Source organism: Sturnira hondurensis, unplaced genomic scaffold (genome assembly GCF_014824575.4).
Source record: "Sturnira hondurensis isolate 20B ecotype Veracruz unplaced genomic scaffold, ASM1482457v3 Scaffold0001020, whole genome shotgun sequence".
Classification (NCBI taxonomy): Eukaryota; Metazoa; Chordata; class Mammalia; order Chiroptera; family Phyllostomidae; genus Sturnira; species Sturnira hondurensis.
The window spans coordinates 2,137,037-2,164,957 of record NW_028073651.1 but is presented as its reverse complement, the minus strand read 5'-3'; the positions used below and the strand labels follow the sequence as shown (position 1 = coordinate 2,164,957).

The window sequence follows — 27,921 nt, the reverse complement described above, 5'->3', positions numbered from 1 at the left end:
AGCTCCCCGTCCCCCGTGTCCCTCCCCCTTCCTCCCTCGATCCCCTCCCCTCCCCTCTCCCCGGCTCTCCCTCTCAGTCTCCAGCTCCTCTCTCTCTCCCTCTCCTTCTCTTCCTCTCTTCCTCTCTCTCTCTCTCTCTCTCTCTGTCAGGCAGAGTCACCCACCACTGCCCTCCCAGTGCTGGGGGGACCTTTCCCAGGCTGTAGCTGCAGGTAAGAGACCGCCAGAGAGCTGGGGGCATGTGTCTGCCCAGGCTGGCGGAGGGGGGCGTTTGTGGAGCCTGGGGCGGCTTCTCCCTGAACTCATTTATGGCGGGTGGGGGGCTGCATATTCTAGGTGGGGGATTCCAGGGCCCTTCGGCGGGGTGGGGGCGCCACCAGCAACCCATGTCTCAGCCCCTCCCGCATTCCAGGGAGCATGGCAGGCTGGGTGGGGGTGCCCCCCCATGGGCACGGAGGGGACCAGAACATCCCACGCCGTCTGGGGAAGGTCTGGGGAAGCCCCCCCAACCCCCCCTCTGGAGCACGCCACCTCCGCCCCCCACTTCCTGCGTCTGGGTCTCCTCGTCTGTGGCACGTCTCTCTGGGGTCTCTGGTGTGCGGAGTGTGCGCCTGTCTCTCTGAGTTCCGCTCCTCTCTCCCTCTCCCTCTGCCTCTCTCGGCTCTGGTTCTGCCCGCGTCTCCCCGTGCCTGGTCCATTCTGTGCGTTTCCAGCCAGCACTCCGTCTCTGTGTAAGTCCTCGCTCCTCTCTGCCTTCCTCTCTCTCCATCTCTGTGTGTTTCCACTGTCTCAGCTTTCCTGGGGCTCTGTCGGTCTGTCCCCACGTCAGGGTGTGTGTCTTCCTCCGTCTTCCCTGCCCCTTCCCCCTGTCCCTCCGTCTCTTGGTATATGGCCCCCACCTCTCTCTCTTCCCCCTTCTCTTCCTCTCCCCGGTAGCCCGTTAACTCTCCCGCACACCTTTGCCTCCACCCCCGGCAGGGGGGCACCCAGACAAACAAGATCCTCTCTGCAGAGTGGGCTCCCCCAGAAGGTGAGGAGTCCCCGAACTCCTTTCTCTTCTGCAGACAAACTCCCTCCCACCCATCCAGCTGGCGCCTGCCCTGTCCCTCCCGGAAGACTGAGCCCTGGTGCTCCCCACTTGTTCCTGGCTTTCTGAGGCCAGTCCTTGTGGTCTAACCCGGACCCTTTGCAGCACAGCTGGAGCCAGCCCTTTCTTCCCTGTGACCTCCCCATTTCGCCTCACATGGAACAGACCAGTCCTGCCTGCAGTCTAACTTCCACATCTCTCGCTGTTTGTCTGTTCTCGACTTATTCAACCTCTTCACCATTTCTGAGCGGCTTTCCTACTCTGGGCACAGCACTAGATCCCAGGCCAGTCCCTCCCACAGTCTCGCCTCCATCCCACTCATCCCATTCAGTCCTGTCTTCTTGTGGGGATGGACCACAAAAGCTACCCCACCACCCACTGGCAGCATCTAGAGGGCCCTTCTGAGTCCAGAGGTCCCTGGCCAATACCTTCCTTCTTTCCTGGAGGGAAGGGGCCCCAGAGGAGGTGGGTGACAAGGGGAGAGATGTGCACCTGAGTGTGTAGCCCACGCCGTGGTGGGGCAAGGCCTCGGGTGCCCACCCTGGGCCCCCGATGGGTGAGAAAGGGCACCAGCGTGGGAGTCCCATGAGCTGAGCTGCCGTCTCCACTCTGCCCCTCACCTGAAGCTGTGTGGCTTGGCTAAGCTCTTTCCCTCCTGGCCTTTGGTTTACCCAGTATACCCATTGGCATATTAAAGCACTGAGCATTGTGTGTGTGTGCGTGCATGCATGTGCATGTGTGTGTGTATGATCTCCAGCTGCGAGGGTGCAAGGCTCACCCTGAGGCAGTAAGCGTGCATGTTCGGAAGCCTGGGTCCCCACCTCGCAAATCTCTCCCCACCTTCCACATTCATTCCAGGAGCAGTGGGCACCCCCTGCCCCCTCCGCCAGCACAGTCAGGTCCACCTTTCCCTCATGCCAGGCTGGACCCCTCCTGGAGCTTGCTCTAGGGATGACCCAGCTGGCCGCCGGCCCGTGGGAGTGGAGACAGAGAGAGAGCCCCGGGAGAGGGTGTCAGCCATCTGCCCGCCTGGCTCCCACCCTGGCCTCAACCTGATCCCTTTGCCCCTGGATTCCAGACCCAGATTAGGTTTCGATGCTGCTGATGGACAGGGAGAGGCAGAGGCAGGAGCCTGGAGGAGGGGGAGCCCCCAGCTGTCCCCAGGGACAGGGCTCAGACCTCGTGCTGTTCATCTCCCAAATATTTATCTTGTGCTTTCTCTCCTCTCCTAAGTCCTCTGTGAGAGGCAGCCGGGTTTTTGAGGAAAAGGGATTGGACCGGCTGTTCTTTCCGGCCCCTGGGCAGGGAGAGCGGGCATGGCAGCTCTCCGGGACCCCGGCCTCCCTGGAGGGCGACGGAGGGAGGTGGTTAGACCAGAGAGGCCCCAGCCCTTCCACCAGAGAGGCGAATAGATGTTTTAGATGGTTCTCCTGAAAGCTGGGGAGGAGGGAGGGGAGAGAGCATGAGTCTCTGCTTTGGATCCTGGTGGGTTCGTAATTATGCCTAAGTCGTGGCTAATTAGGGGGCTGCTAATTAGACATATCATTAGAGGACCTGCCGATGGGGGCTAATGGTGCAGTGGCCCTTTAAGAATCACCCCCCCTCTCCCGCCCACACACACACACACACACACACGCACGCACACACATGCTCCTTCCCAGGGAGGTTCTGCCAACACGCTGCTCCCTCTCTCCCGGAGCAGCCAGCCAGCTCCCTACCCAGGAGTGCGTGAGTAGGTGGGTGTGCGTTGGGAGCAGGCTGTGGGTTAGACTCTGGGAAGAACTTTTTTCAGACAGAAAGGGAAGGTGCTGGAAGAAATGAGGCTGGTGGTGGAGAGAGGGGTCGGGGTTGGTGGAGGCTCGGAGGACCCCTCCCTTCCTCTCGGTTCCTTTTTTTTAATAGCCTGTTGGGTTGCCATGGCGACATGGTGGGGAGGAGGAGCTGGAGGTCTGGGACACTCTTGGAGAGGGACATTGGGAGCCACGGAGTCGCTGCTGGGAGACTCCAGGCTGGTTGTTCCCCCGGCTGAGCCTTGATCTTTTTGTCTGTGAAATGGCTGCAGACTCCTCCAGGGGGGTTGGTGCCGTTTTGAACAGAAAGGTCAGGGCAGGCAACATGGGAGTGGAGACCTCGAGGGGCAGAGGAAGTGGACAGCTGGAGAAGACAGTCTGGGGAAAGGGGATCAGCAGGTGCAAAGTCCCTGAGGCCAGACGTTGCCCCACATGTCGGGGGACCAGCGAGGCGTTAGTGTGGCTGGGGCCGACTGAGTGAGAAGGAGAGATGGGGCCGGTGATGGGGACGGAGTGGTGGCCAGACCGCAAGAGGCCTGGTGAGCTGGACGGAGGGCCTCGGTGCTCTGAGCGAAAAGGGAGCCGGGAGGCTTCTGAGCAGAGGAGAGACTCGAGCGGATTTGCATTTTTCAAGGAGACCTGGACAAAACAGAAAAATAGCCAACGGAACCCAGGACCCGAGGCAAGAAGATTAAAACCGTAGAGACCCCATACCCGCAAACGGGACAAAACCCCCAAAACAGGGTTCATATGTCACGTAGCTCACCGAGATCAGGGGTACTGGAGCGACCCCTGGGAGGGGGAAGGATGTGGGACGGGTCCTCCAGCAGCCCCTCCCCAGCCCCACCTGAGGCAGACAGACACACAGACACCCGAGCTGCCACCACCGCGCAGACTCTGAGCAGGAAAGGCCGAGTCGGAAATGTCAGAATCACCTTTAACGAATCACTTCCAGCGGCTTGCCTCCCTGACTAAATCATGCAGCCTGTGTTTTTTGTTTGTTTGTTTTTAAAAAGATTTTCTTTCTTTGAGAGAGAGGGAAAAGGAGGGAGAAAGAGAAGGAGAGAAACATCCATGTGTGGTTGCCTCTTGCATGCCCCCTACTGGGGACCTGGCCCGCAACCCAGGCATGTGCCCTGGCTGGGAATCGAACCAGCAACCCTTTGGTTTGTAGGCTGGTGCTCAGTCCAGTGAGCCACACCAGCCAGGGCTCAGCCTATGTTTTCTGTGCCTTGCTTCGATCATGCATTGCATGTCTATGAGATTCATCTGTGTCGTTGGGTGTATCAGAAGCCCACTCCCTTTCCAGTGCTGTATAGTATTCCACACTGTGCCCCCATCCCTTGCCATATTTCTCCCTTTTACTGCTGAAAAGTATCTGTGTTATTTCATGATGGCAGCTGTTATCCATAAAGCTGCTGTGAACGCCCTTGTATGTGTCTTTTGGTGGACACATGACCTATTTCTCTTGGGTCCACGCCCAGGAGCAGAATTGCTGAGTCGTAATTTGTTCAGTGTTTGCCTACACTTTCCTGAAGTGGTCAGACCGAGTGACGCTCCCATCTGCTGCGCGTCTGTTTTTGTCTTTTTGTGTCTTTCTCCCTCGATCTCTGCTCTCTGTGTCCCCCTCAGTCCCCATCCTCACGGCTGCCGCCTCAGTCCCAACCCCCAGCAGACCTCGCCGACCCCTGTCCATCAGGCAGGGGTGTGCTCCCCTCACCCTGTCTTCCTCCTCCTCTCCCCCCGCAGGACCCCACCGCCCTCCATGGCTCCCCTGGCCTTGGTGGGGTTCACACTCCTCCTGGGGGCTCCCCCATGCTCGGGGGCAGCCACCCCGACCCCCTCTCTGCCACCTCCTGCTACCAATGACAGCGACACCAGCACGGAGGTCTGCCAGGGCTCCAACCGCTGCCAGCCAGGGGTCCTGCTGCCCGTCTGGGAGCCCGACGACCCATCCCTGGGTGACAAGGCAGCGCGGGCCGTGGTCTACTTTGTGGCCATGGTCTACATGTTCCTGGGCGTGTCCATCATCGCCGACCGCTTCATGGCGTCCATCGAGGTCATCACGTCCAAGGAGAAGGAGATCACCATCACCAAGGCCAACGGCGAGACCAGCGTGGGCACCGTCCGCATCTGGAACGAGACCGTGTCCAACCTCACGCTCATGGCCCTGGGCTCCTCGGCGCCCGAGATCCTGCTGTCCGTCATCGAGGTCTGCGGCCACAACTTCCAGGCGGGCGAGCTGGGCCCCGGCACCATCGTGGGCAGCGCCGCCTTCAACATGTTTGTGGTCATCGCCGTGTGTATCTACGTCATCCCGGCCGGCGAGAGCCGCAAGATCAAGCACCTGAGGGTCTTCTTCGTCACGGCCTCTTGGAGCATCTTTGCCTACGTCTGGCTTTATCTCATCCTTGCCGTCTTTTCCCCAGGTGTGGTCCAGGTGAGCAAGGACCGGTGGACACCTCCCTGGTGCCCGTGTGTCTGACCAACCCAGAGGGGTGGTTCCCGGGGCTCAGACAGTGGACTCCTGCGTCTGCAGAAATGCATGCTCACCCCTGAGAGGGCCACCAGCTACACCGTGTGGGTGACACACGGCCCGAGAGCTTGGGGCTGGAGCCCAGTGGGTACCCCCAAACCTTGTCTAGATGAATCTGCAGGCGCTGGAAAGGGCTCATCTGCCCAGAGTGCGGTGCCTTTTGCAAGGCACCCATCCCTTTAACTCTGGCCCGGGCACCCCATGCGCTGCCAGAGTCCTTGTGATGTGTGGGAGGCGGACAGCAGTTCACAGTGTGGCCAGGTATTTGCTAGGTGTGTTCACGCTTCCCTGCTCCCCCGGCTTTGGGCATTATCTAGTGCTACTTTTGCAATAAGGCACCCCCCCCCCATTTGCACAATGCATGCTGCAGTTGCCTGATCCAGCCTTGTGTTTTCCGACAGTGCTCATTGATTTCGGGAACTTGGTGCCATGCGCATCATTCCCCCGTGGACGCGCGCAACGACGTGCCCACATCTGGGTCATCAAACTCTGTATTCACCAGCTATGCGGGGCCGTGGTCTGCACCCTTCATTCATTATTCATCATTGAGGGCTGGTGTTAGGATAATTTATGCCGCCTCACTGTAATTTACACTCCCTTCGGCGTAGGTAGGAGCTCAGGCCGCAGCAAAGACCACTTTGCATAATTTATTCCAAGAGTGAGACAGAATTGAAACCCGGCTGCATAATTACACCCACTTGCACATACCCATTTGCCTCGCATTTGTCCAGTGTCTTAACCCACACTCTGAGGAGCCTTCCTTTAAAACATTTGCCTAATCTGTTTTCCACAATCCGGAGACGCGGCCGCCTACATTTGCATAATTTATTTATGGGCCTGCCTAATTCGTCTGCACGCATGCATAATTTATGTGAGGCTGCCCAGGATTCCTTCACACGTGGGGAATCTATCCATGCGTATCAGTCCGTTTCTGCCGGTTCCGTGTTTCTTTCCAGGAAGGGTCTGATAGTAGAGGCGTGGAATCCTTTACGGGTGAAGGCAGGGACAGGGAAGGGGCAGATGGCACCAGAAGGCAGAGATGAGGGAGGGGGAGAGACGGTGGCTGCGACGGACGAGTTTCCTGGCTGCCGTAGCGAAACCTACGGAGCCGTGGGTCCCGGTTCTCGGGCGCAGTTAAGGGCGGTCTCCTCACTTAGGTTTTCAAAACCGGCTTTGATGAGGATTTACACCCAAACTGTGAGAGGAACCTCAGGCACCCTGGATGCGAGGTGGGGTAGAGATGGGCGTGGAGGAGAGATGCCCGCCCCTCCCCCCCCCCGGAGAAGGAGCTGGCTCCGATGTGGGGAACCGAGGGCGTGAGACTCCATGGTTCTGGGTGAAGTAGCCACGGAGGCCCCTTCTGGGAGTCATAACAGAGACCAGACTGAAGGGACGTTTCTGTGAGAGGACTGAAGGAACTGGCCTGAGGGAAAGATGTCACCAGTGTCTCGTAGATGCTGTGCGCTGCGACAGTGATGAGATTGGTCTGGCTCTGGATTTTCTCCAGGAGGGCTGTGTGGCCTCAGGCAAAATCCGTACCCTCTCTGGGCCTCGGTTCTCACATTCCAACCATGGAAGGGGGTTGAACTAGACCCACTGCTTCTTAACTCTTCATACCCAAGGCTTCTTTTTTTAATAACAGATATTTTGTTGTATCCCCTTTAATCTGCTGATACAAGATTCTTAGATAATAAGAAAGAGGGCTTCTAGCCTCAGAGTTGCGTGGACACTGGAGCCAGGGCCCTGGGTTCAAGTCCCGCCTCTGCTGCTTTTGAGCTGTGTGGCCTTGGTCCAGTTCCTTACCTGCTCTGTGCCTCAGTTTCCCCCGCCAGCTGGGGGTCATCATAGTACTAACCTAAGAGGATGACATGAGGATCAGTGATCGCTGCATGTGGAAGGGCTTCGAACAGCCAGCCGGGGCCTCACCGTGACCTTTAATGTAGTCGTGCGAGAGAGCATTTGTTCATGGAAACACACACTGTTCTATGAGAGATGAGTTTCCTTTATGTCAAAGTTCAGGCATTGTACTGACTTTGGGAAGCCAACCACACAGGCAAGTTCTACTTCATCCATGAGAAGAACGGCTCAGCTCTGCCTGGTGTGGTTCAGTGGACTGAGCACAGGCCTACTAACCGAAAGGTCGCCGGTTCGATTCCCACTCAGAGCACATGCCTGGGTTGCTGGCCAAGTCCCCTGTTTTGGGGCCTGTGAGGGGCAACCACACACTGAAGTTGCTCTTCTTTTCTTTCTCCTTCCCTTCCCTTCTCTATGAAAATAAATAAATAAAATCTTTTAAAAATAAGTCATGATGAGGGAGCCCGATGCTGGCACCTCCTTATAAAGAACAAGTTTGGGATTAAAGGACAGAAAAAGATCAGAGGCCGTTTCATGCAAGGATTCAGGATTCGGGAGGAAGAGCAGGTAGATACAAGTTTAAAAATGGGCGTATTCAACATGTGTTAAACTATACAGAAAAATACCTCATATATACATAAGAGAGAGTTGAGTTCTAGACTCTAACTATTTTTTTTAAATTTTTTATATCTTTTATTTATTTATGTTTAGAGGGGAAGGGAAGGAGAGAGGGAGAGAAATATCAATGTAGGGTTGTCTCTTGTGAGTCCCCTGCTGGGAACTGGCCTGCACCCCAGGCATGTGCCCCAACTGGGAATCGAACCGCAGTCCTCTGGTTCGCAGGCCCGCGCCCAATCCACTGAGCCACACCATCCAGGGCTCCACGTGCCCTATTGCAGTGGGTGCTCTAAAAGGAAGATGGGAATCTGCTGGAATCACCTTTTACTATTTATTTTAACCTTTTAAAGTCCTCACCTGAGGATGTTTATTGATTTGAGAGAGAGAGAGAGAATCATGTATGTGAGAGAGAAATGTGGATCAGTTGCCTCCCGTACACGCCCTAATTGGGAGCCGAACCCACAGACTTTAGGTGTATGGGATGCCGCTCCAACCACTGACCCCCCCAACGCACACACGCGTGGCCAGGGCTAGAATCTCCTTTTATTTACCTGCAGGGAGGAAAGCCAACCTCAGGGGCTTGGGATTTTCTTCTGATTGAGAGAGAATCCCCTGCAGTATACACAGTGGCCAGTTCAGCGACCACAAGGCGAGGGTTCCGTTCGCAGCTTGTGCAGGAAATTCGGCTGCTTTTCCCAAACCTGCCCGGTGGCTTTGGTGCAGGTTTGCCGTGTCCCAGTCCTGCCTTTTCCCTGAGCCATCAGTAAACACAGTGGCAGGGGCCTTTGGCGACTGAATCTGAAAAGATATTTTCCCTACCACACTCTTGTTTAAGATACCTCTGGGGCCTTCCAACAGTAAACACTCCATCATCGTTTCTTCCTTATCTTTAACGAGAAAGGTGACATTTGAGTCTTTGCACAGATATGTTCAAGGTGTTGGTGGATATGTCCTGTGTGCCCAGGTTGGTGCCAGTCCCGGGCAGACTGAGTCCTGGACTTCAACCAGCCCATGAGAACGGCGCTAGTAATGATGACGATGATGGCGATAAGAATGGGAATTTCCCATTCCGAGTGCTTTTCTTGTGTCAGGAACCAACAATGCCGCGTGCAAGGGGCGCGTAACCCGTCCAGTCTTGGGCATGAACCCGTTTCCCAGACGAGAGGCTGGGCCAGACATCCCAGGGTCTGACCTGAGCACGGGCTGGCTCTCCGGGGAGGCAGCGTGTAAACATGGGAACTCATTCCCCGAGGCTGTGAGAGGAGCCAAGCGGAGCCTCTTTTAGAGTCAGAGTCCTGTCCCCAAGGGCCGAATTCTAAGAAAGGAGAGCCCGGCCAGGGCTGTATTCCCTGGTGGTGGTGGGGAATCCAGGGAGCTTGGGGAGGAGGTGGGCTGGGCGGCGCAGATCCTGGACCATGGCTGGGGTGTGGAGAAGTGGAGGCATCCCAGCTTGGGTGGGTGGGGAATGGAGCAGGGAGAAAAAAGGTGGAGGGAGAGGGAGGCAAGAAGTCACAAGCTCTGCCCCCACCGCAGGGCCTGGGACTGGGGGGTGGGCGGGGGAGGCAGGGCGGGGAGGGCTCTCCCGTGGTGGTGGCTGAGAATATCTGGGTTCCTGGCACTTGGGCAGCTGGGCACCGTTCCCAGCGTGGGAACAAGTGGATGAATGAGGAGGCCAGGAAAGAGTCAGGGAGAGAGACAGGCAGAGACAGAGAAAGAGACTCTGGAGAATCTCACAAGGGAAAGAGGTATCTACAAAAATACGTAAAGGGACGTTGCCCTGGCTGGTGTGGCTCAGGGGATGCGCCCTGGCCTGCGAAGTCAAGAGTAACCTGCTCCATTCCAGGTCAGGGCACGAGCCTGGGTTGCAGGCCAGGCCCCGGGAGGGGGCGCGCGAGAGGTCACCACACATTGATGTTTCTTTTCTTTCTCCTTCCCTTCCCCTTGCTCTAAAAATATAAATAAATAAAATCTTTAAAGATAGATAGATAGATAGATGCCACAAAAAGTACCAAGGAAGGAAAAGAGTCCAAGTAGGAGGGAAGATAAAAAAATTGGCACAGAATGAGACAGAGGCAGGGAGAGAAAGACCTAGACAGAGAGAGAGATGGGGGCGGGGGGCGGCGTGAAAGACAAGGGAGACAAAAAGAGCAGGGGTGGGGGGTCAGACAGAGGGTCAGAGACGGAAGTCCGAGATGCGGAGAGATGTGAAGACATGCGGATCAGGGGCGCGGGAGCGAGGTCAGGGGCCCAGGCTGGGGAGACTGACGCCGAGAGCGGGCGGGCGGCTGCGAGCGCGCCCCCTGGCGGCGCGGCAGTCGGTCCTGACCCGCGGCCGCCCGCAGGTGTGGGAGGCGCTGCTGACCCTCGTGTTTTTCCCGGTGTGCGTGGTGTTCGCCTGGATGGCCGACAAGCGGCTGCTCTTCTACAAGTACGTGTACAAGCGCTACCGCACCGACCCGCGCAGCGGCATCATCATCGGCGCCGAGGGCGACCCCCCCAAGAGCATCGAGCTGGACGGCACGTTCGTGGGCGCCGAGGTGCCGGGCGAGGTGGGCGGCCTGGGCCCGGGCCCCGCCGATGCCCGCGAGCTGGACGCCAGCCGCCGCGAGGTCATCCAGATCCTCAAGGACCTCAAGCAGAAGCACCCGGACAAGGACCTGGAGCAGCTGATGGGCATCGCCAACTACTACGCACTGCTGCACCAGCAGAAGAGCCGCGCCTTCTACCGCATCCAGGCCACGCGGATGATGACCGGCGCGGGCAACGTGCTGCGGCGACACGCGGCGGATGCCTCGCGCCGCGCCTCCCCGGTCGAGGGCCCCGGCGAGGACGAGGACGACGGCGCCAGCCACATCTTCTTCGAGCCCAGCCTCTACCACTGCCTGGAGAACTGCGGCTCCGTGCTGCTGTCAGTCACCTGCCAAGGCGGCGAGGGCAACAGCACCTTCTACGTGGACTACCGCACGGAGGACGGCTCCGCCAAGGCCGGCTCGGACTACGAGTACAGGTGGGTGCCGGGGCTGGGCGGCAGGGGGCGCTGTCCGCAGGCCGTAGGCTCCGCCATCCGGCAGCCTCTGGGCTCACGGGTCTGCTGGCTACCTCCAGGCCCCGCCTTTCCTCTGCTGTGGGCGGGCCTGCAGGATTCATTCAATTCACTCATTCACTCTCAAGCGCCTACTTTGCATCGGTCATCGTTCTGGGCATCTGGCACGCGTTGCGGGACAGGAGAACGCGAGTGTCCACGGTCCCTGCGGTGCCCCTTCTCTGTTCATTATAACCTGTGGGTTCTTGTGCTTGGCACCATTGTTAGTGTCCTAGATCCTATTACACGGGTCCTTACCTGGTAGAGCAAAAGTACCCCACCCCACCCACACACACCCCATTACTAAAGTAAAAATGTTTATTGAGCACCTACTGTGTGCCACGGGTATATCATGGTCCACGGGATATCTACAGCTCCCACCCTCTGGTTACAATAAGGCTATAAACTATTAAACTTATAAAAACATCAGTGCTATGTGGGAAAATTAAGTAGGATAAAAGGCCCTGGCTGGTGTGGCTCAGTGGGTTGAGTGCCAGTTTGCAAATCCAAAGGTCACTGGTTCAATTCCCAGTCAGGGCACATGCCTGCATTGTGGGCTAGGTCCCCAGTTGGGGGTGTGCAAGAGGCAACCACACATTGATGTTTCTCTCCCTCTCTCTCTCTAAAAGTAATAAATCTTAAAGTAGGATAAGAGAAGGGTGACGCTGCCCAAACTGTCCCCAGGTCTTTGGCTCTATCATAAAGCATCCTACGGAGTCTCACCGCCCTCTCCTCACGCCCCCTTGGGCAGACATGTGATCCTCCCTCATTCAGCATTTCCTACTGAGCACCCACCCTTTCTTGCCAGCTGCTGTTTCAGTGGCTCAACGTAAAAGACTCCAGAAGATAACGTCTGCGTCCACACGTGGCCCACCAAATTCTTTATCTATTTGAAATTCTCTCCATACCACACTCTTCCAAGAATTGGAGCTTTACAGTATACTTGGTTAACTGACCGACAAGCACGTCTCCCATAGTTCCCTATCATAGTTAGTAACACCTGCCTCGGGTCTGCTGTGTGTCTGCGATGGGTCTGGGCCGTGGAGACCGGCAGTGAATGAAACACACGCAGTCCCGGCCCAGACGGAGTCAGCGTCCTCAAAGGGAGACAGGCCACTAGGAAGCCTACTCTAAACGTGTCAGGAAGTGGTAAGAGCTGCGAAGAATGAAGCAGAGGACGGGAGAGAGGCTGGTGGTGGCTGAGCTTTCCGCAGGAGCCGCCTGCTGAGTCATGCACCGCACCTCCCTGTCACCCTCTCCCTGAACTATTCACGGGTTTTCGGCGCTGCCATCACGCGGCAGCCAGCCCCTCACCCAGATTCACGAACTCTTCTTGTTTGTGTCCCGATTGCCTTCACTCTCTCGATTAAAAAAAAAAAAGATTTTATTTACTTATTTTTAGACAGAGGGAAAGGGAAGGAGAGAAACATCAGTGTGTGGTTGCCTCTCACTTACCCACTGGGGACCCGGCCCACAACCCAGGCGCGTGCCCTGACTGGGAATCAAATTGGCGACAGTTCGGTTCACAGGTCGGTGCTTCGTCCACTGAGCCACACCAGCCAGGGCTCTCGCTTTAATATATAATGTTGGTAATAGTGGCACTCTGAGTCGCAGACAGCATGACCCTGCGTGCATCTGCTAAGAGTCAAGACATTCTCCTACATAATCACAACCGATGGTCACACTTAGGATGTTTAGTACTGAGTTGATATTGTCACAACATCCGTGTTGGTCCCTGTAGCATCCTCTGCGGCCGTGCCTTCACTCCTTCCCTCTTTTCCCACCCTTCCCCGAAGCACTCGCTGTGTCTGACTGTCCTGTCTCCGGTCCCCTTCATTCTGGGTCAGCCCCCCTCCGCCTCTCTGTGGCTTCTGTGACCCCGACACTTTTGGACGTGAGAGACTGGTTACTGGAACAGTCCTCGGTTTGGGTTTGTCTGCTGTGTCCTTGTGGTCAGTCAGTCAATGCGCTTTGGGCAGGAATCCACGGACGTGATGTGTGTCTTCCCGGCGCCAGGAGGCACTTGACACCCACTTGTCCCCTTGCTGGTGACGCGATGTCCAGTTTAACTGGTAAACAGGGCACCCAAATCGCCGCCTTCTACCAACCCTTAAGTTTACGTTTCTTGTTTAAGTATTTTCCATTACAGTTGATATTCAGTATTATATTAGTTATAGGTGTACAGCATAGTGCTTAGATATTTATTAAATTTACAGAGTGATCCCCCAATAAGTCCAGTGCCCACCTGGCACTGTACACAATTATTACAATACTACTGGCCATATTCCTTGTGTTGTACTTACATCCTATGACTAGTTTGTAACTGCCAGTTGGTACTTCTTACTCCCTTCACCCTTTTCTTTCTCTTATTATTTAAATTTTATGTATTTATTCTTTAGAGAGAGGGAAAAGGAGGGAGGCAGAGAGAGAGAGAAACATCAGTGTGCAAGAGAAACATCACTCAGTTGTCTCTCGCGCACCCCCAACCAGGGAGCTGGCCAGCAACCCAGGCATGTGCCCTGACGGGGAATCGAACTGGTAATGTTTTGGTTCACAGGCCGGTGCTCAGTCCACTGAGCCACACCAGCCGGGGCTGCCCTTCACCCTTTTCACCCAGATTCCCTATCTCCTCCCCCTCTGGCAGCCGCCAGTTTGTTCTCTGAGTCTATGAGTCTGTTTCTGTGTTCTCTGTTCACTTATCTTGTTTTTTTTTTTTTTACATTCCACATATAAGTGAAGTCTTGTGGTATTTGTCTTTCTCTGTCTGACTTATTTCACTCAGCATAATACCTTCTAGGTCCATCCACATTGTCGCAAATGGTAAAATTTCATTCTTTTTTATGGATGAATAATGTTCATTGCATATATATGTATGTATATATATATATATATATATATATATATATATATGTACCACATCTTTCTCCATTCATCTACTGATGGGCACTTAAGTTGCTCCCATATCTTAGCTATTGTAAATAATGCTCCAATGTGCCCTGGCTGGTGTGGCTCTGTGGATTGAGCACAGGCTTACACACCAAAGGGTTACTCGTTTGACTCCCAGCCAGGGCACATGCCTGGGTTGTGGGCCAGGCCCCCAGTGGGGGGTAAGTGAGAGGCAACCACACACTGATGTTTCTCTCCCTCCCTTTCCCTCTGTCTAAAAATAAATAAATAAAACCTTTTAAACATAACGCTGCAATGAACATAGGGATGCATATATCTTTTCAAATTAGTGTTTTGGATTTCTCGAGATACATACTCAGAAGTGGACCTGGCGGGTCGTAAGATACTTCTCTTGCTTTTTTTATTTTTGAGGAATCTCACACCGGTTTCCACAGCAGCTGCATCAAGTTCCGTTCCCAGTGCACGAGGGTTCCCTCTTCTCCGCATCCTCCTCAACACCTGTTTGTTGACAAGTTGACATTTCTAACATCCCACCGCTTCAGGATTCTAAGATTCTAATCTGAACATGCAAATATTACTAGCCAGCTTTCGTTGGGTGCTTTTCCTGTATTAACGCGATCCTCATAACACCATCAGGCAGGCATTACTATTAGCTCCATTTTACAGATGAGGAAGACTGAGGCTCAGAGGGCTGCAGAGCCCTAACTGCCTGACACTTATTCCCTGCATCCCAGGTCTTATCATCAGGCTCCGCCCCTTCACCATAACCTGGGGATCCCTCTGCCCTTCCCACAGGGCTGGGCTTCCCTTGGGCAACTGGAGTCCCGGGCCCTTTCTTGCAAAAGTGACCAGAGTAAAGATAATGAACAGCTGTTGTTCACATAGCGCATTCCAGAACCAGAGCCAAGCCCCTGAAGTGAATGATGGGAGGGGTTGGGAGGGACAGTTAGAGATTTTTCAGGCGCACCAACAACCCAGGGTCACTGTGATGACTACAGCCCTGCCAGGGGGAGCCCATTCAGTCCCTGTCCGCTCAAAGTTTCACCCTGACTCACGAAATATCACTGCCTCAATTCCTTCCCCCGCCCCATTATACAGCATCTTGAACGTGCCTCAGAGACTTACACAGTGGACGCTCTGCAAAGCTAAGCCAGCTTGCACCCCTCCTCTTCTCCCAGGCCTCCCAGGCTTCCAATTCACTTGGGGTAACCACCACAGGCCTCATCGTGGCTCACTAAGGCCTAAGACACAGGCTCCCATTCCCCCCTCCGTGACGTCACCTGCCACCCTCCCCTGCAGCCACACTGGCCTCTCCACCCTTCCTCAAATGCTCCAGGCCCGCTCCTGCCTCAGGACATTTGCACTAGCTGTTCCCTTTAACACCAGTTCTCCTTCCCAGATACCCCCCACTTGGCTCCCACCTTCAGGTCACTGCTCAAACGCCACCTGCTCAGCGAAGCTTCCCCTGACCCCCCAAACGCGGCACCCTCCCCTCACTCTCCCGCCTCTCCCTCTATTTCTCCCCCTCGCACCTCGCCACCTGACGACATGTTCATTATTCATCTCCTGCGCGAGAACAGAAGCTCCACCAGAGCGAGAACCCTGCTCTGCTCTGGTTTCACTGCTGTTTCCCCAACACTTAGAACAGTGCCTGGCACACGGCAGATGTTCGGGAAATATTTGTTGAGAATGAATCGATTGTAATGAAATCTCTGAATGTATCATTGTCACTGTGATACGGCTCTGCTCCGTGAGCCCCGTGAAGACAGAGGCTGTGCACCGCCATGTCCCCACTGTGTCAGGGACATGGGCACAGGGCACAGGGCAGGTGCTTAGGGAGTGTCTGTTGAGTGAATGAATGGGGCCGAGTTAAGGGGCGTGGCCTCTCTCCTGAGGGCACCTGGGAACAGAGAAGCGTTTGTCAGGAGCCTGACAAGGTCAGTTCTGGGCCCTACATCACTTCCCTGAGTGTGGTCCATTGACCGGGACCACCTGCATCCCTTGGGAGCTAGTTAGAAACGCAGAGTTTGGGAACCTGCCTCTATCAAACCAGAATCTGCAATTTAAAGGGATCCCCCGCGGAGTTTAAGGTTTGACAGTTGTGACTGTGGAACCCTCCAGATCCCCACTCCACCTAGGGACTTTGCATGTGCTGTTCCCTCTGCCTGGAGGGCTCCTGCCCACCAGCGCCTCCCCCAGGAAGCCTGCCCTGTTCATCGTTATCTGTATAATGCTGGCCCTCCTAACCCTCATGCTTCCCCCGTGGGAGGGACCAACGCTGTCTTGATGTCCTTCTCTCCAGAAGCCCTTCCTGATTCCACCTAGGTATTACCTGCGAGTTGTCCCGCGGCACCACCCCCTCCTCCAGGAAGCCCGCGCTGTCTCCCCTCCCGCGAAGGACTGCCCACCCTTCACTCCTCTCTTTCTGTCCCCTCCACTGCAGCGAGGGCACGCTGGTGTTCAAGCCGGGCGAGACGCAGAAGGAGCTGCGCATCGGCATCATCGACGACGACATCTTTGAGGAGGACGAGCACTTCTTCGTGAGGCTGCTGAACCTGCGCGTGGGCGATGCGCAGGGCATGTTCGAGCCCGATGGCGGAGGGAGGCCCAAAGGGCGGCTGGTGGCGCCTCTGCTGGCCACCGTCACCATCCTGGACGATGACCACGCGGGCATCTTCTCCTTCCAGGACCGCCTGCTGCACGTGAGCGAGTGCATGGGCACCGTGGACGTGCGCGTCGTGCGCAGCTCGGGCGCGCGCGGCACTGTGCGCCTCCCCTACCGCACGGTGGACGGCACAGCGCGCGGTGGCGGTGTGCACTATGAGGACGCGTGCGGCGAGCTCGAGTTCGGCGACGACGAGACCATGTGAGAGCGCCTGCCAGCAGCTCTGGAGACGGGGCGGGGGGGGGGGGGCTAATGGAGGGGGCGTGGTCACACGAGGAAGTGGCTAAAATGGGGCGTGGTCGGGGTGGGCGTGGCCTACGAATGAGTGGTTTCTGGGTGGGAAACAAAAAGGTCAAGGAAGGTGGGTGGGGTCCAGAGTAGGGGCGGGCCAGGAGGGAGGAGTCAGGAGTGATGGGGTGTGGCCAAGACCATGGAACGTGGGCGGGGCCTGAGGGGAACTTGGCGGGTCTGGGAGGGGAGGGTGGGACTGCAGGAGCAAGGGTCGGCTGAGGAGAGGAGAGGAGGATAAAGGCCTGGGCAGAGGAGTGCGGAGGGTTTAATTGGTAGCAAGTGGAGGTGGATTGTGGCCTGAGTAGATGAGGGGAGGGTGCTGTCAAAGTGGGAAGAGGCCGAAACAGGAAATTCTATGGAATGGAGAAAAGGTCTAAGACCTGGGTGAGGCCTGGGTAGGGACCCAGGGAAATAAACCAGGACAGCGGAAGAGGGCGGGGACAAGGAGATGGGGTGGGGCTTGTGAGTGGTAGGTAGAACCTGGGGAAATAGGAGACCTAAGGGGAATGTGGGCGGTGCTTGGAGAAAGACTGAGTGGGAATGAATGAGGGGCCTGGGGAAAATGGGAGGCTGGGATTTGCGGCGGTGGGGCGGGGTCTGGGGAAGTGGGCTGGATACACAGGCATACCTCTGTAGACCCACAGACACAACGGACACACCCCCGAGCAACATACAGGCACACGAAGCCACTGACGCGCACCCTGAAACACAATCAGGGATCCCCGGACACCGCCCTCCGCAGATTGATGCCCGTGTATCCCCGTGTGTGTCTGCCGCTTCGCCTGCCCCTCCCGCTCGCCCGGGATGCAGCAGGCGCCTTCCCGCTTTGCCAGCTCCCTTCCGCCGCCCCCGCACGCCCGTCTGTCTCCCTCCTCCTGCCGCCCACGCTCCTCCTACGAAGCAGAGTCCCCGCCGAGCTCCTTCCCCGTCCTCCTCCTCCCAGCCTCTGAGCCTGGGCCTCCGCCCAGCTCCTCGCCCACCGCTCTCGGTCTCTCCAGGTCTCCCTGCGCGTCTCCGCATCGCTCTCTCTCCGGGCAGTTTCCCTCCGGGTCTCCGTCCATCTCTAGGCCTCTGTCCCCAGTGTCTAGCTGTTGGGCCTGGGTTGTATTTCAGTAACAGATTCTCCATACCTTTCCGTCTTTCTCAATGTCTGGCTTGGGTTGAGAACTTGGGTTGGGGGCTGAAAGCTCAGCCCGCAGAGGGGAGAGAATGCAAGGGGAGAGAGAGACAGACAGACACCCAGAGTCGGAGGAGACGTGGAGAGGTAGAGACAGGGAGGGCCAGAGTGACAGAGTCAGACTGGACAGGAGAGAGAGCATGAGAGACCGAAACACAGAAAGTGAGAAATTTAGGGAGAGACAGAGGGAGCAAGAAACTGAGAGGCAGCGATGTGTTGAGAGAGGAACTTAGACAGACATTGAGAGACTGAGGTGGAGGAAGGCAACGGAGACAGATCCCGGGGGAGGCGAAGAGAGACATCCTGACTGAGAGAAACTCGGGGGGACCCAGGGAGGAAGTGGTCCTCGAGAAGCGATAGAGAGAAAGGGGACTTTGGGTCAGTGAGAGAAGAGGAAGCAGCAGGGGTCCGAGATCAGAGGCCGCAACGGGGGTGGGAGAGTGGAGTTTTCAGGAAACACAGAGGGCAGGCCCCGGGGGCCATGGCATGGCAGGCTAGGGAGGAAGGCTTCTTCCCTGGGTCTCAGGAAGTCCTGCCTTTGTCTAGCTCTAGTCCCTCTTGCTGTCCCCTACCAGTTGGGTTTCAGGTCCTGTGTTCCGGGAGGGCACACGCGTCAGGGTGCTGGTTGGCGTGCATGTCAGTGACCTCGAGTCAGTGGATCGCAGCATGTCTGTGAGAGAGTGAGCGTTGGAGGTGTGTGTGTGTGTGTGTGTGTGTGTGTGAACCTGTCAGCTTGTCACCCTGTCGGCAGCTGCCTGCGTGTGCCAGGGTGTGTGAGGAGCGTTTTTCCAGCAGACCCCGCGCCTTGCGGCGGCGTTTCAGCACCGCGGACAGCTCCCTGCCCACGCCCGCAGTGGGGGCCCGCCGTTGGTTCCACCCACAGAAAATTTTAAATACCCTGAGAGCGGGAGAGGGTGAGGGTGGGCGTGGGCTTATGTCCCCACATGACCGTCTTGTGTGTGTCTGCCTTTGCCTGGGTGTTGCTGTGGCCTGTGCGTCCAGATGGCTCTGGTGACCCGTTGGCCTGGGTTGGGTTGACTTCCTCACTCCTTTCCATGGACTTTGAGAGACCCAGACGGAGAGAAAACAGGTGGAGAAAGGCAAAGAGTTCGGGCCCCTGTGGCTCAGCTGTTTGGAGCGTCATCCCATGAACCGAAAGGCTGCGGATTTGAGTCCTGGTCAGTGCACATGCGTAGGCTGCGGGTTCTTTCTCTGGTAGGGGCGTGTACAGGAGGCAACAGACTGATGCTTCTCTCCCATTCGTGTTTCTCTCCCTCCCTCCTTTTCCCTCTCTAAAATCAATAAACATGTCCTTGGGTGAGAATTAAAAAAGAAGAAGAAAAGCAAGACAGAGGCAGGGAGATGGAGGAAGATTGAAAGAGAGATCAAGATGTAGAGAGAGATGTGGGAGGGAATAAACAGACCCCGAAAGGCATAAAAAACGAGGTCTGCGGAAGCAGAGTCTGCGTGGCACCACCGGGGGGGTCTGCGGGTTGGCCACGTCCCCGCCGCTGTGCTGGGGGCGTCGCGCTCAGGGGCATCTGGTCCCCACAGTTTTGCCCCTGCACAGGGAACGGCTGCGGGGTGCGGTGGTGTGCGGGCGTGGGCGGTGTGATTGGCTGCGCTTCCTCTGCTGGGTGACTGTGTGGGCCGGTGTGTGCGTTTCTGGGCCCTGGGGCTGGGCCTTGTGGCTCCTGCCGGCGGAAAGTGGTGCCAGCGGCAGAGTGTGGGCTTCCGGGGGTGGTGGGTCTGTGGTGGAGCGGACGGGTTGTGTGCCTGAGGGGGAGGGGAAACTTCTGGCTGTTCTTCCCGCCCCCCCCGTTACCATAGCAGCGGGGATGCTGAGAAAAATCAATTAGCACTCAGTTAACCCTCCAAATATGACCAGGGCAGAGTACAGGAAGCTGATGGCCTCCTGCGCGGAAGGATTCGAGTTAACTAATGTTTATGGAGGGCGTACCGTGTCCGGCGCCGTTCCAGGCAGTGGGGATACAACAGAGAAATAAATGAAGGAAGATCACTGCCCCAGGAGAACTTGAACTTTAACACAAGGAGGCAACTGGCAAAGGACACTAGATGCTGGGTTAGAAGGAAGAAGACAAAGAGCAGAGAAGGGGGTCAGGGTGCTGGGGTGGGAGCAGGCATGGATTTCGGTATTAAAGAAGCGAATGGGAATGGGCCTCCTTGAAAAAGAAGGTGGAGCCCTGCTGGGGCGGCTCAGTGGATTGAGCACCAGCCTGTGAACCAAAGGGCCGATGGTTCGATTCCCAGTCAGGGCACATGCCTGGGTTGCGGGCTAGGTCCTCAGTAGGTAGGGGTTGCGCGAGAGGCAACCATACGTCGATATTTCCCTCCCTCCCTTCCCCTCTCTGAAAATAAATAAATAATAAAAATAAATAAAATCTATAGAAAAAGAAAAAGAAGGTGGAGTTTGAGAAGAGGAGGTAAGGGGCTGAGCCTGGAGGGACAGCGTCCTCAGCGGAAGGAAGGGCCTTGAGGCACAGGCAGGCCTAGCTGTTCAAGGGACAGTGAGGGGGCCACGTAGCTGGAGTGAGAGAGCAAGGGGGCGGAGAGAGGAGGCCAGAAAGGGACCAGGGGCCAGGAGGCGGGGGGCTTTGTGGGCCGCTGGACTCTGGCTTTGATCCTGGGTGAGAAGGGAGCCCTGTGGATGCGGTGGGTGGGCAGAGGAAGGACACGCTCCGACTTCGGTTGTATCGGAATCCCTCGGGTTGCTGCTCTTTAATGAACCTCAGCTTCCTCAGCTGGTTCTGGGCTTGTTTCTGCCAAATGGGGATAATGAGGTCGAGGGGAGGGGGGCGGGGGCGGGGTCGGTGCTTCCACAGAGGATGGTTGTGAGGACCACATGAGATTACAGGACCTGAGAGGTAGGGGGCGCTCCAGCAACTGGCTGGCTAAGAGGCCGCGTGTCTGATGATTCAGGGCAGGGGCCTTACGCTGGGTGTCCTGCTTGTCTACCCGCTCAGGAAAACTCTTCAAGTGAAGATAGTTGATGACGAGGAATATGAAAAAAAGGATAACTTCTTCATCGAGCTGGGCCAGCCGCAGTGGCTTAAGCGAGGGATTTCAGGTGAGGGGTGAGCTGTGGGAGAGGTAAAAGGTCCCGGGGTGGGGGTGGGGCCTTGGGGGGGTCAATGGTGGGCGCTCCTTCAAACCCGTGCATCTGAGCTGCCCAGGGAAGTCATCTCACTTTCTCTCTGTCTGTCTCTCCCCAGCTTTGCTGCTCAATCAAGGTGAGTGGAGTTGCCTCCCCGCTTTAGTTAGAGAGGGGGACCCTGGGAGGAGCGTCTCATGGGAGGGTCCTGCCCTCAAGCTACTCTTCCAGGTCAGGTGTGAGGCAGGTCAAAGGTGAGAGAACGGTAGATCGGGCTGGGTGTGGCGTGGAGCTGGCCTTAGAGCTGGTAGAGCCTGTTGAGTTTGGGGTTACAGCTGGGGGTTCAGAGGCCAAGATCGTGTTTTGTTTGTAGTCGATATTGGTGGGGGGTGAGTCACAGAATCTGATCTGGGTTTGTGGTGGGGTCAGAGGGAGCCAGTCTTGGGATCTTTTTACGACTGGGGTGGGGTTAGGATTTGAGATCAGGATTAGGACTGGGTCAAAGTCAGAGTTAAGATGGAAGTCGGTGTCTGGGTTTGTGATTAAAATTGGGGCCAGGCTCTGATGTTGGGGTGAGAGCTGGGGCTATGGGGTCAGTGGCTTGAAGATGGTGAGAAAGTAGAATTGGGGTTTGAGGTTAGAATTAAGGCTGGGCTAAAAATTGTAATAGTCAGGGTAAGTAGTGCAAGCTGCTGTGACAAATAGGCCCTGAATCCCAGTAGAGGAATACAAAAGGCACTTCTTGCTTGGGCAAACTTTTCTGAGAGTGTGCCTCACTGGTGGATGGGCTTTCTTCTGGGAATTAGAGTTGGGTTGGTGCTGGCTTGGAGCAGAGGATTAACATACGGTAGGGAGATAAGTGAATTCGGAGCCAGTTATAGGAGGTCTAGGTTCAAGATTTGTACCAAATTGGGTCTCCCCATCTTTCTTCAGCCCCTTAAACATACTGTAGGATGTGTTAGACTAGGCCTCCTCCTTTAGGGATGTTGATGCTATTGATGATGATGTTGGTGATAATAATAAAGAAAATAGCCCTGGCTGGTATAGCTCAGTGGATTGAGCGCAGGCCTGCGAACCACAGGATCCTGGTTCGATTCCCAGTCAGGGCACATGCCTGGGTTGCAGGCCAGTTCCCAGCAGGGGACTCACGAGAGGCAACCATACATTGATATTTCTCTCCCTCTCTCCTTCCCTTCCCCCTTCCCCTCTAAAAGATAAATAAATAAAATCTTTTAAAAAAGAAAATAACATTTCTGACTATTTACCATGTACCAGGCACTAAACACCTCACGTGAATTAACACTTTTAACTTCACAAACCCCCTGTGAGGCAGACACTGCGCCCACTCTGTAGATATGAACACTGAGGCACAGAAAGGCCAGAGTATTGCCCAGGGTCACAGAGTGCCCACCGTAGGAACTCCAGAGCCCACAGACTTAGCCTCATGGCTCAGCCTGGGGATGGTGGTGGCCAGAGAGGAGGCTGGGGTCGGCCGCAGAGGGTCACCCAGGAGGTGCCTCAGAGGACCCAGATGGGTGGTGAAGGCATCACAAGCCCAGGTGGGCAGGCCTCCCTGCAGTCTGACTCCCACACCTCACGCTGCAGGGGATGGGGACAGGAAGCTGACAGCGGAGGAGGAGGAGGCTCGGAGGATAGCGGAGATGGGCAAGCCGGTGCTTGGGGAAAACTGCCGTCTGGAAGTCATCATCGAAGAGTCATACGACTTTAAGGTGACTTCCTGGGGCCCCGCATTCTTGGAGTTTTGCCTGCGTGGTTTCCTTGGAGAGAGTCTAAGAGGGGGTGGACTATGAGGGTCACCAGGAAGGGGCAACCAAGGGTCCCAAGCCATCCTCCAGGTCCCTTCCTTAGCACCATGGACAGCTCAGCCCACCTCAGGGCGTGGCAGGTTGCTGACCCCTGAGCATGAGGTGTCCTCCGTCAACCCCAGTCTCTCACGGGGCCCTCTGGTCACCGGCAGTGACGTCTCCCCCACCCTTCCATCCCCAGAACACCGTGGATAAACTCATCAAGAAAACGAACTTGGCTTTGGTGATTGGAACCCATTCATGGAGGGAGCAATTTTTAGAGGCCATCACGGTGAGCGCAGGTAAGTGGGGAGGGAGGAGAGAGAGGGAGGGGAGCAGGGAGGCAGAGAGAGACACAGAGAGATGAACGGAAAGAGAGGGAAGGAGAGAAGAGCAGAGAGATGGGGAAGAAAAGGAACAGGCAAGACAGAGAGGGCAGACGAAAAGGAAAAGGCAGAAAGAAACAGGTATAGGAGGATGAAAAGGTCGGGAGAGGTACCAACAGGAGACAGGTGCACAGAGAATCTCGGAGAGAGACAGAGATGCAGAGGAGGAGGGCGGAGGTAGTCAGGAAACAGCGGAGGACCCGAGTGAGGGGAGGAAGGCGCTGAGAGAGGAGGGGCAGCGCCGCGGGGCGGAGGCGTCCCCGCCCAGGCTTTCTCATGGTGTCTGGTGATTAGAGGGTGGAAACAGGTTAAATGGCAAGGCCTCCCCAGACAGAGCGGAGGGCTCCTCTGTTGCCATAGAGACAGTCGCCGCAGCTCCCGGCTCTCCCCACCCCTGTTCAGTTCCCACCCTCCTCGGGCCTCAGATGGCTTCTCACTGCCCCCCTGTGGCCAGAGACACTATGACACTTGGATCACAGACTCAGTCCCTTGTGGTACAGATGGGGGAAACGGAGACACGAGACGGAGGAGGGACAGGCCTGACATCCTGCAGGGAACCCAGGAAGGGATGAAGTGGAACTCGGGGCTTCTGTCCCTTACACAACATCGGTTCTCCTTCGGGGAGGCCTATCTGGTGGGAATGGAGAACACACACGCAGGATTGTGGTGGGACAGAAACTGGTCGGTGGTGGGATCAAAAGAAACCGGGCTTCGGAGATGGAAAACTACCAAGGAGCAGGCCTAGAGACTCAGATGGGAGGCCTAAGAGAAATGAAGTGTCATCTCCCTCTGAGCTCATGTTCTTTGACGTCCACTTCTGAGGGATCTCTGGACCCAGCCGTGTGCAGGACATCCCTGGGAACAGAGTGACTGTGGCACCTTGGGCCCTGTTCTCACAGAGCTCCCAGTCCAGTGGGGGAGACAGACCTGTCACGAGAGTAACAACCCAGAGTGGGCAGGGCTGGGTGGAGACCTCAGGGAGCTGCAGGGGTGTGAGACTCAGTTTGAAGGTCAGGGAGGGCTTCCCGAAGGAGGAGACTTCTGAGCTGAGTCTTCATATGGAAATAGGAGAGTATGCTGTCTATGCTTTGACCTTATCCTCGTCTCACTGTGGGCAGCTAGGGGTGTGTTCAGCGGCAAACAGCAGAAAACTCAACCACAAGTAACTTAAGCACCTGAGTTTTTCTCACAGAAGAACCCACAATAGGCAATAGTTTGCAGCAGCTTAGTAATGTCCCTAAATGCCCATGCTCCTTCTTTCCATTTGTTGCTTAGCTTTTGCCCTCATGGTTGCAAGATGGCTGCTGCACCTCCAGGTGTCATGTCTATGTTCCAGGCCACAAGAAAGAGGAAACACCAGGTCAGGAAGGGGCAGCACGTTTGCATTTCCAGTTTTAGTTTCCAACTCCATCTCACTCGGAGTCACAGAAAAAAACCCTCATTCTCTGAGATGTAACCTGTGGGACAAAAACCTACCCAAACTGCTTACTTAAACATCTACAAACTCAAGCATTCATTTCTTTAACAAGGCAAGTGGCTAAAGCGGGAAAGGAATATGTGGACCGAACCCCTGAGCCCATCAATCTCTGAATGCCTCAATGGCCAGTGGCATTCTCTGTCACAGACGTTCTGAGGAGCCCTGGGGTTGAACCATAGGAAGTGGCTTCATATTTGGGGGGGCTGGCCTGCATTTTATTCCCTGACTTGTTCTGAGCAACGGGTCAGGAGTTTCAGTGTCTCTTCTCAGCACCCTTCCAGATGTAGCGCGGGGCACACGCAAGTGTGTTCATTGCTTTTCATCCATCGCTTTATGCCCGTCAGTTTAGGGTAAGGTGCGCAACATGTCATTTGTGCTGCCCCATTACACAGGTCACTGCAGGTCAGAGGTGGGTCAAATTTGGTCACAATAGGTGACACAAACAACTCGAAGGATGAGGCATCCTTTACAAAGCTCAGAAAACACATCCCTCTCCGGAAAGCTAGAGCTTTCCAGAAACCCTCCATAATATGCCTCATCGCCAGACTGGGTCACATGGCCACAGCTGCAAGGGATTCTGGGAAAGCAAGTATGAAGCTTAGTGCTCACTAGCTGCAAGGCATTTGGGGAGAGAGAATATTTTTTCTCTGAGAACATGGCTATCGCTAGCCTTAAGGGATTCCAGGAGAATTAGTAATGTTAGCTGAGTACATGGCTTGTTCTACCTGCAAAAGACTCTGGGAAAGTAGGTGCCTGTAGCAAAGTTTGTGGCTAGTGTTAGCTGCAATGAATCAGAGGAAGTGAATATCTCTACCTTCAGAGTACTTCTACCTGTGAATATTTCTACAGGGCTGTCAGTAGCTGTAAAGGCTTCTGGGAAAAGGAATATTTTTAGGTAGGGATATGGCCACCCCTAGCAGCAAGGAATCCTGGGAAGCTGAATATTTTTAGCTGGGCATATGACCTGCCGCAGCTTTAAGGGATTCTGGGAAAGTAAATATTATTACCTAGGCCTATGCATTCTCCTTGCTGCAAGGGATTCTGGGAAAGTGTTTCTAGCGGTGGACGTGGCCACACCTCGCTTCAGGGAATTTGGGGCAAATGATTCATTGTATGGGACCCGCCGTCTGGAAGCCGAACAACACAGGGGCTGTAGTCAAGGCAGGAGGCGTGGGCATGTGCCCCAGCTGGGTCGTGTGCCCGCAGGGGACGAGGAGGAGGAGGAGGACGGGTCCCGGGAGGAGCGGCTGCCATCCTGCTTTGACTACGTCATGCACTTCCTGACGGTGTTCTGGAAGGTGCTGTTCGCCTGCGTGCCCCCCACCGAGTACTGCCACGGCTGGGCCTGCTTCGGCGTCTGCATCCTGGTCATCGGCCTGCTCACCGCCCTCATCGGGGACCTGGCCTCCCACTTCGGCTGCACCGTCGGCCTCAAGGACTCTGTCAACGCCGTGGTCTTCGTGGCCCTGGGCACTTCCATCCCCGGTAACCTCCCCGGGGATCCCTCAGTGGGGAAGGGTCTCGGGCCAGGCAGTGAGACCGGTGATGCAGAAGCATGGTGGGAAGCCAAGAGGGATTCCCTTTGAAAGCAGGCAGCGAGTCCCACAGAAAGCAGACTGAGCTCCACAGAAAGCAGGCCGTGGGTCCTGTACAGAGCAGGCACAGGGACAGTGGCAAACTTTGCCTCTCGGATCGGGCCATGGCCTCAAGTCCCTACTGAGCAGTCTGCCCAGGGCTAGAGGGGTGGGAGGCCGGGCCTGCAGCGAGCATCACTCCGGGTCTGGATCACCAGGACACAGGGATGGTGTGGGTATTGTGGACAGCAGGTGACAGGGATAGACGGACGTCAAGACCTGTGTGTGTTGGGGGGGGGCGCCCGTGGAGCCCTTCTGACCCACGCGCGTCTCTGCCCCCACAGACACGTTCGCCAGCAAAGTGGCCGCGCTGCAGGACCAGTGCGCGGACGCGTCCATCGGCAACGTGACCGGCTCCAACGCGGTGAACGTGTTCCTGGGCCTGGGCGTGGCCTGGTCGGTGGCCGCCGTGTACTGGGCGGTGCAGGGCCGCCCCTTCGAGGTGCGCACGGGCACGCTGGCCTTCTCCGTCACGCTCTTCACCGTCTTCGCCTTCGTGGGCATCGCCGTGCTGCTGTACCGGCGCCGGCCGCACATTGGCGGCGAGCTGGGCGGCCCGCGCGGCCCCAAGCTGGCCACCACGGCGCTCTTCCTGGGCCTCTGGTTCCTCTACATCCTCTTCGCCAGCCTGGAGGCTTACTGCCACATCCGGGGCTTCTAGCGCCCCCTGCAGAGACTCGGCCTCCCCGCCCCCACCCCGGGAGACAGTGGCGCGCGCGGCTCCTCCGCCTCCTCGCCCGGGGCCCTGGGAATCGATCGCGTCCCCCTCCCTTCCTCCCGGGGCCTCCTACCAGTCACCCACAACTCCCGCCCATCCCTGTTTGTTTCCGTCTGCACGCCGCGGGGGAAATGTCCGCCTGGACGTCCGTCCTCTCGGTGACCCCCTAGAGAATCTAGCATCTCTCTCCCTAGACACCCAACCTTGACTTTCCTCTGGAGGACCCACCGCCGCCGCGATGGACCTATGTGTCCCAGGCCCCCAGAACTTAGCCCTCCCCGGGGCACCTTGAAGGAGACCGATCCTCCCAGGACAGCGCGAGTTTCAGCCCTTTCTCCAACCTCCAGGGCGCTGCGTTCAGCCGCCAGGAAGGGGGGGAGGGGAAGGGGAAGGGTGCGTGCGGGCGCTGTGCGGGCGCTAAGCGGGCCACGCCTTCCCACTCAGGCCCTTGGAAGGACGCTAATTCTCGAGGCTTGGAGAAGGGAGGGGAGCAGTTGGGGGTTTCTGAGCTGGAGGGGGCATATTTGGGACCTGCAATTTCTCACATTCCAGCGCCCTCGCTCTCCTCCACTACCTCTGAGGGTCCCGCCACGCCTTCAAGGGGGGCCTGTGTGTATATAGCGTGTGGGGGAGGGGGGTCGCGGGAGGGTGCATGTCTTGGGGAAAGGGGGTGCCAGACTTTTCCTTTTGAGAGGGCAGCAGACTCCCCCAGCCATGAAAATCGACTTTGGGGAGGAGGCCGCGAATCAAAGGAAGTCCAGCCATCTTCCTCGACAATCTAG

The 27,921-nt window shown here is 56.4% G+C and overlaps 1 protein-coding gene across 2 annotated transcripts; it reads left to right on the top strand.

Annotated features, from left to right (window-relative positions):
• Positions 1–100: 100 nt before the first annotated feature.
• On the top strand, positions 101–27,783 carry SLC8A2 (solute carrier family 8 member A2). 2 transcript variants are annotated; one of them, XM_037059525.1, is made up of 10 exons: positions 101–212; positions 4,627–5,317; positions 10,228–10,892; positions 16,318–16,740; positions 20,992–21,095; positions 21,241–21,258; positions 22,725–22,849; positions 23,127–23,226; positions 26,086–26,272; positions 26,706–27,783. In XM_037059525.1, the coding sequence occupies exons 2-10, from the start codon at positions 4,643–4,645 to the stop codon at positions 27,307–27,309; spliced, it is 2,901 nt and encodes a 966-aa protein (XP_036915420.1). In that variant the 5' UTR covers positions 101–212; positions 4,627–4,642; the 3' UTR covers positions 27,310–27,783. The 2 variants fall into 2 exon arrangements, with proteins under 2 accessions (XP_036915420.1, XP_036915430.1); XM_037059535.1 differs by having other exon boundaries at positions 25,994–26,272; positions 26,706–27,159.
• The last annotated feature ends 138 nt before the right edge of the window (positions 27,784–27,921 follow it).

Bases quoted from the DNA above. Each gene is read 5' to 3' on its own strand.
- SLC8A2 (XM_037059525.1), top strand. From the start codon at position 4,643: ATGGCTCCCCTGGCCTTGGTGGGGTTCACACTCCTCCTGGGGGCTCCC. The intron at 23,227-26,085 runs GTAAGTGGGGAG...GTGTTCTGGAAG, and splicing joins GGCCATCACGGTGAGCGCAG to GTGCTGTTCGCCTGCGTGCC. The intron at 26,273-26,705 runs GTAACCTCCCCG...CTGCCCCCACAG, and splicing joins CCTGGGCACTTCCATCCCCG to ACACGTTCGCCAGCAAAGTG.